Here is a 7,567-nt window from a genome sequence, read left to right as displayed (position 1 = left end):
TATCCCTTTGTATTGCACTTAGTCTGTCCTACACTGTGCGTGACACATGATCATTGATGTCACAAGCAGTCACAAGACATCTGCCTCTTCTAATAGTTGAGACAGGTATGGGCAGGGGCACGGATAGCCGGATAGACATTCAAAGCAGGAATATATCCAAGGGTTACACATCCTGCACTAGGAATGAAGGTAACATTCTAAATCCTTAAAAATACTGTTGTCAGTAGAGGCAAAGCCAAAGCATTTCGAGTAATGATGTTCTTAGCCTTGGCTAGCATCATGAAGTAGCCAGTCAATCAGAGAGGGAAATATAAGTCACATGCTAAATCAGACCAATATTGAAAAACCTTATCATCACCTTTCCTGAATATTTCTGATTCGAAATTATGACTTAACTACTTCCGCATTTCTCATAGACTTTAGAAGTCCGGGCAGTCAGCGTTACTATAACGACATTGTGCAGCTGCAAGAGCAAAAATCCAGGCTATCGGACACAGCAGGACTCCCCATAGAGAAGGCAGATATGGTATATTACCATCTCTGTCTTTTGTACTGTTGTATACACAGCACTGAACTAGTGTAAAGTATAGAAAGCTCTGACAACTCTCATGTTATCACCGGGTGCAGGAACTGTTGTGTCAAAGGATACCTAGTCCATTCTGCTTCGCAGCCAGAAGGCTGAATTCCCACTGTAACTCGGGCTAATATACCAGCCTCAGTTACAGGGGAAATTAGATTTTTTTAAAAGTTTTAAACTGTTGAAATGACCCCAACATGTTTTATGAGCTAATGGGGGGGGGTCATAATGTGTGAAATAAATTAAAAATAATTAGATAATTAAAAAGTATGTCGTTGTCACTGTTGGGAAAAAAACCCTATGTGTTTGACATATAATAATATAAATGTTACAGAAAAGGGAACAACATTAAAATGAATTATGGTGCTCCTTTGTGGGTCATAAAAAATAATGTTAAAAGCAGATGGATATTTCCTTTTTTACTGACATGTGGATATCAGAGGGGACGAGTGAAGACGTGTTTCCTATGATCACTTATCTATATTGTAGCTTGGAAAGTTTGCAGGTGGATGTGGAGGAGCAACCATAAAATAGCAGCTCTGCTGCACCGGGTCAAAGGACAACTGAAGGGTGCAGCTAATCTACCTGGCTCACATCCTGCATCTCCAGTCTCTCATGTTCTCCAGTCTTCCTCTGCTGCATCTCTTTTTGAACTCGACTCTTTCCACCCTCTTTCTTCCGTCCTTTATTGTACAGGTCACCTTTTCCTCTACAGGGGTCTCCCTCTTCCCTCCACAAGGCTGTTGTGCCACTTCAGGGACCGCAGAATTTTGCTTTCTGCGTATAAACAACCTTCTCGAGTTTCCCTGTGCCCTTTTCCTTTATTCACATTTGTTTTTTAATCTCATTTGTCCTTTATGTAACTATTTAGCAATGACGCTGCAGAATCCCTGTTGAATAGGCGGCTGCCTTCACTTCACTATCCTATAGGACGGGCTGTGCAGTAGGGGAAGGACTAGACAAAATACAGGCAGCAGCTTGTGCTCTGCGAGACACTGGGACACATTACACCATGGCTCTGAAGCCGGACTCCTACGTGGTGCTGAACGATGGAAATAAAATGCCAGTGATCGGATTTGGCACCTACGCCCCGGACACGGTAAGGGCATCAGACTTAAAGTAGAGGCTGCACCACTGAACCCAAAGCAAAGTTGCATTACTGCTGGTCTCTCGCCACCGCAATGTTTCACTAAGCACCATACAACTATTAAGCCGTTTACCCCATAGAGAAACATAAAGATTGTTCACAATTTTCGGTAACGCTGAAATGTAAATTTGACTTATAATGATTGCATCTCGTTCTGCACAGTACACCAAAGAACAGGCTTGTGACAGCACCAAGGTCGCCATTGAGGTCGGGTACCGTCACATTGACAGTGCATCTTTCTATGACAATGAGGTCCAAGTCGGCCAAGCCATTAGATCAAAGATTGCTGATGGGACGGTGAATCGAGAAGACATTTTTTACACTGGGAAGGTAACTGCAGAATATAAAGCTCTTAACAATCAAAATATTATTTTTATCATTGATATGATCACTACGGGGCGATTCCGATCTATTATAGATTTTAATTTATTTTGCGGCTTTCGAACAATAACCACACTCCTGAGAGAGTTCAACCCGAGCTGGAAAAATCTCTGAAGGATCTACAGCTGGATTACATGGATCTCTTCCTTATCCACTCCCTAATCGAGTTCAAGGTCCATAAATATATGTGTGGGATCAGCCATGGCTCCCATCTAGTTCTGTGATTGGAGCAGAAGACATGATACTTTGTGAATTATTTGTAAATCCTATTTTCCCCTCCAGCCTGGAGATGATCTCCTTCCCATGGATGAAAATGGTAAAATCATTTTTCATAACACCGATATCCGGGAAACATGGAAGGTAAACATCGGGGTACTGCTTTTCTTACATAGCTTGATGTAACTAAGCAAGGCGGCAGCTCTTAAGATGGCTTCCATTGACTGGATCCCGGGGAAAAATTGGTCTTCACTCTATAACACTTAAAAAAAGGGATATGGATTTATGTATGGCCGCCTGGGTTGATTTCACAGAGTGGCTGCTGGCCGGTGGAGTAGGCTGCCAGAAAATAAACAGAAAGATGGGTAAGCACTAGAAAGTCAAAGTCAGTAGCAAAATTGAAAATATCAAAAGACTGACCGTCACATCCATACAGAATCAGGTGTGAACAGGTGCTTACTAAGAGTAGCCCTCTCCATATACAACTAAACAAATAAAGTAAAAATCTGTAGCGCTATAACATGGAAACATGAAATATGAAAATTGAATTGCATTACTGCACTAGAAAATATGAAAAATTGAGAATGCTTAGCAAATAAATTGGCCAATTCATGTGTACCCAGCAGCCAAGATAAGGCGACTCTCGTTGCCAGGACCTATCCTAATGTGAATCCTTTCTTAGACTAAAGTCTACATCTCTCTGAGAAGGTAGGATCCTGCTATAATTAAAAACACCTGAAGCAGGATATTACCTTCCCATAGAGATGTAGACTTCAGTCTAAGAGAGGATTCACATTAGGATAGGTCCTGGCAACGAGAGTCGCCTTATCATAGCTGCCAGGTACACATGAATTGGCCAATTTATGGGCTAAGCATTCTGAATTTTTCATATTTTCTAATGCAGTAATGGAATTCAATTTTCATATTTCATTACTATAATACTGCCCCCTATGTACAAGAATATACCTACCATAATACTGCCCCTATGTACAAGAATATATCTACTATAATACTGCCCCTATGTACAAGAATACAACTACTATAATACTGCTCCCTATGTACAAGAATATAACTACTATAATACTGCCCCTATGTACAAGAATATAACTACTATAATACTGCTCCTATGTGCAAAAATATATCTACTATAATATTGCCCCTATGTACAAGAATATAACTACTATAATACTGCTCCTATGTACAAGAATATAACTACTATAATACTGCCCCCTATGTACAAGAATATACTATAATACTGCCCATATGTACAAGAATATAACTACTATAATACTGCTCCTATGTACAAAAATATATCTACTATAATACTGCCCCTATGTACAAGAATATAGCTTCTATAATACTGCCCCCTATGTACAAGAATATAACTACTATAATACTGCTCCCTATGTACAAGAATATAACTACTATAATACTGCTCCTATGTACAAAAATATATCTACTATAATACTGCCCCTATGTACAAGAATATAACTACTATAATACTGCTCCTATGTACAAGAATATAACTACTATAATACTGCTCCTATGTACAAAAATATATCTACTATAATACTGCCCCTATGTACAAGAATATAACTACTATAATACTGCCCCCTATGTACAAGAATATAACTACTATAATACTGCTCCTATGTACAAGAATATAACTACTATAATACTGCCCCTATGTACAAGAATATAACTACTATAATACTGCTTCTATGTGCAAGAATATAACTAGCACGGTGGCTCAGTGGTTGGGTCCTGGGTTCGAATCCCACCAAGGACAACATCTGCAAGGAGTTTGTATGTTCTCCCCGTGTTTGCGTGGGTTTCCTCCGGGCACTCCGGTTTCCTCCCACACTACAAAGACATACTGATAGGGAATTTAAATTGTGAGCCCCATCGGGGACAGTGATGAAATATGTGCAAACTGTAAAGCGCTGCGGAATATGCTAGCGCTATATAAAAATAAAGATTATTATTATTATTATTACTATAATACTGCCCCCTATGTACAAGAATATAGCTTCTATAATACTGCCCCCTATGTACAAGAATATAACTACTATAATACTGCTCCTATGTGCAAAAATATATCTACTATAATACTGCCCCTATGTACAAGAATATAACTACTATAATACTGCTCCTATGTACAAGAATATAACTACTATAATACTGCCCCCTATGTACAAGAATATACTGTAATACTGCCCATATGTACAAGAATACAACTACTATAATACTGCTCCCTATGTACAAGAATATAACTACTATAATACTGCTCCTATGTACAAGAATATAACTACTATAATACTGCCCCCTATGTACAAGAATATAACTACTATAATACTGCTCCTATGTACAAGAATATAACTACTATAATACTGCTCCTATGTACAAGAATATAACTACTATAATACTGCCCCCTATGTACAGGAATATAACTACTATAATACTGCCCCCTATGTACAAGAATATAACTACTATAATACTGCTCTCATGTACTAGGTGACAGTGGATAGCATTACCATGTTGTCTTATGTAGTTAAACACAGGACAATAGAACTGTCAACAACTCAACTTCTCTCTCTTGGCATCCAAAATAAACCAAGCAAAATGGTTGCCCTCACCCCAGCACCAGTGCATTAGTTACTTACTACCAAATAACATTTTTATGGAAAGCATATTGGTAGTACTATCACAGTACCAATTTTTTCCTTGCCCACATAATAGCCTTCACATTATGTTTCATACATTAGTACCAGCTATCATTATTATTATTATTATTTATTATTATAGCGCCATTTATTCCATGGCGCTTTACATGTGAGGGGAGGTATACATAATACATACAAGTACAGTAATCTTAAACAATACAAGTCATTACTGGTCCAGGAGGAGAGAGGACCCTGCCCGCGAGGGCTCACAATCTACAAGGGATGGGTGAGGATACAGTAGGCGAGGGTAGAGCTGGTCGTGCAGCGGTTTGGTGGATCGGTGGTTACTGCAGGTTGTAGGCTTGTCGGAAGAGGTGGGTCTTCAGGCTCTTTTTGAAGGTTTCGATGGTAGGTGAGAGTCTGATATGTTGTGGTAGAGAGTTCCAGAGTAGGGGTGATGCGCGAGAGAAATCTTGTATGCGATTGTGGGAAGAGGAGATAAGAGGGGAGTAGAGAAGGAGATCTTGTGAGGATCGGAGGTTGCGTGCAGGAAAGTACCGGGAGACGAGGTCACAGATGTATGGAGGACTCAGGTTGTGGATGGCTTTGTATGTCATGGTTAGGGTTTTGTACTGGAGTCTTTGGGTAATGGGGAGCCAGTGCAGGGATTGACAGAGGGGAGAGGCCGGGGAATAGCGGGGGGACAGGTGGATTAGTCGGGCAGCAGAGTTTAGAATAGATTGGAGGGGTGCGAGAGTGTTAGAGGGGAGGCCACAGAGCAGGAGGTTGCAGTAGTCAAGGTGGGAGATGATGTGATATCATATCACACTATCATGTGATAGCAGTAACAGTGTCCTCCATAGTAGGCATATGTTAGCATTACATATAGTGCTCATATAATAGTGCCGTTCACAGACATCACCGTTGGCCGTATTATGCCTGCTTTGTCATTGCTTTTTGAAGTACTTTTCATCCCTGTGCCTTTTTATTCCCCCTTGTCCACAATTTTAAGAAAAGTACAAAGTTTAGTTTATTATCTTTCTGACAGGATTGATCAGAATTCCCCCAAAGTGCTTGAAGACCCCGTTTTAAATACAGTCGCTAAGAAGCTGAGCCGCTCTCCTGCGCAGGTGGCCCTGAGATATTTGCTACAGAGGGGATGTGTCGTCTTGGCAAAAAGCTTCAGCCCTGAGAGGATCAAGCAAAACGTCCAGGTAAATGAAGAAATTCCAATTCTAATTCCAATTTTTCCTTAATTCAAAAAAATAATATTCATTATTTATTACTTTTCACTTACAGGTTTTTGACTTTGAGTTAAGTGATGAAGACATGAAATCTCTAGATGGAGTCAATAAAAACCTGCGTTACCTGACTGTCGATCAGTAAGGGTCTTTTCAGATGTTCTAGTTTATGAGAAACATTTTTATTCATTTTTTTCTTTACATTTTCTTTATTTAATAGTATTTTTTACAATTATTTTAAAAATATATTTTTATTTATTATCTTTAGTTTTATGTACTTACCTAACTGATATACTGATCAATTTTTTTTAATTTTTTTTTTTAGTTGGAAAGAAAGCCCTAAGGATCCCTTTCATGATGAATATTAAGAACATTGGTCAATTTCTCTGGATTCCTCCCTATAACCCAGGTGTCTTAGTATCTTAATCTAGCAAATACCAATCAACTGAGAATGTAAAATTCTAAGGCTGAGTTCAGATGATGCAATTCCACAGCAAAATCTGTTTTTGTCTTCTAGGTGAAGAGTATAGCATTCTTCTGTATATTGCAATTAAATAAAATGTTATGTTCAATTTGAATGTGGCATCTGTTTGAAAGTTTTGGAAATACTCATTTAACTCTTTTGATTCAGTCCATTGAATCCTCTTAAAATTCTGTTCAAGTTCATATCAATTTCAGTGTTATTAGTTTTCTACATGGCTGCCAAATAACTGAGACTCTGTAGAGGTGTCTGTGATCGTGCGCTCCTCCATGTCATTGCTGTTACCGCACAGACTTGCCAAACGTTCTGACCATATACTCCACTTCTGGTTTCACCATGCTGTCACGGGTGTCACACACTAAACCTGGCTGTAGAAGGTCTCAGCAGTTAGTCTTGCAGACTAGTGGCCACCTCCCCCAGCCTTAATGGTGTCACCTGGATCTGGGTGTTTATAACTCCCAACTTCTTGTTGGGAGTTGTGGTTGTTATTTTCTATTTGCATTTCCCTGATGAGGCTTGGAGCAGTAGCTGTCGCCTATCCTCCTGTCACGGGGTCCTTCTCTGATACCACACAATCAACTGAGTGAGGGAAGAGTGAACAATCCCAAGACCTTTATTATAGACAAAACTAAAAGGTCCATAAACAATCCACCACACTGAGGATACAATAGTCAAGAACACGAATGCAGTTCAGTAACAGGATGAATGTCCAAGGAGATGAGAGTCCAATGATCCAGCAGACAGAGGATAAAATGGGTCCATATGCTTCCCCTTCTCTCTGACGTGCTGTCTTCACATGATCATCACCACACAGGGGCTGACTTGCCCGCTCCTGTCCTCCCCAGCCCCCTCCTTATGTCC

At 39.8% G+C, this 7,567-nt stretch overlaps 1 protein-coding gene across 3 annotated transcripts; it reads left to right on the top strand.

Moving 5' to 3' along the window:
• Positions 1–1,188: 1,188 nt before the first annotated feature.
• On the top strand, positions 1,189–6,803 carry LOC141083292 (aldo-keto reductase family 1 member C1-like). Of its 3 annotated transcripts, none has more exons than XR_012230675.1 (5): positions 1,189–1,676; positions 1,887–2,054; positions 6,033–6,198; positions 6,284–6,366; positions 6,551–6,803. XR_012230675.1 is itself a non-coding variant. In XM_073567475.1 (5 exons), exons 2-5 carry the CDS (start codon positions 2,395–2,397, stop codon positions 6,591–6,593), a joined length of 363 nt encoding a protein of 120 aa, XP_073423576.1. In that variant the 5' UTR covers positions 2,069–2,278; positions 2,388–2,394; the 3' UTR covers positions 6,594–6,803. The 3 variants fall into 3 exon arrangements, 2 of the variants coding, with proteins under 2 accessions (XP_073423576.1, XP_073423575.1); XM_073567475.1 differs by lacking the exons at positions 1,189–1,676; positions 1,887–2,054 and adding exons at positions 2,069–2,278; positions 2,388–2,465; XM_073567474.1 differs by lacking the exons at positions 1,189–1,676; positions 1,887–2,054 and adding an exon at positions 2,069–2,465.
• Positions 6,804–7,567: the final 764 nt, after the last annotated feature.

The sequence above is a fragment of the Dendrobates tinctorius genome, unplaced genomic scaffold (assembly GCF_039654945.1).
Source record: "Dendrobates tinctorius isolate UK_male_01 unplaced genomic scaffold, ASM3965494v1 ptg000020l, whole genome shotgun sequence".
Classification (NCBI taxonomy): Eukaryota; Metazoa; Chordata; class Amphibia; order Anura; family Dendrobatidae; genus Dendrobates; species Dendrobates tinctorius.
Note: the sequence above shows the minus strand (reverse complement) of the source record. Positions and strands in the feature narration are given on the sequence as shown.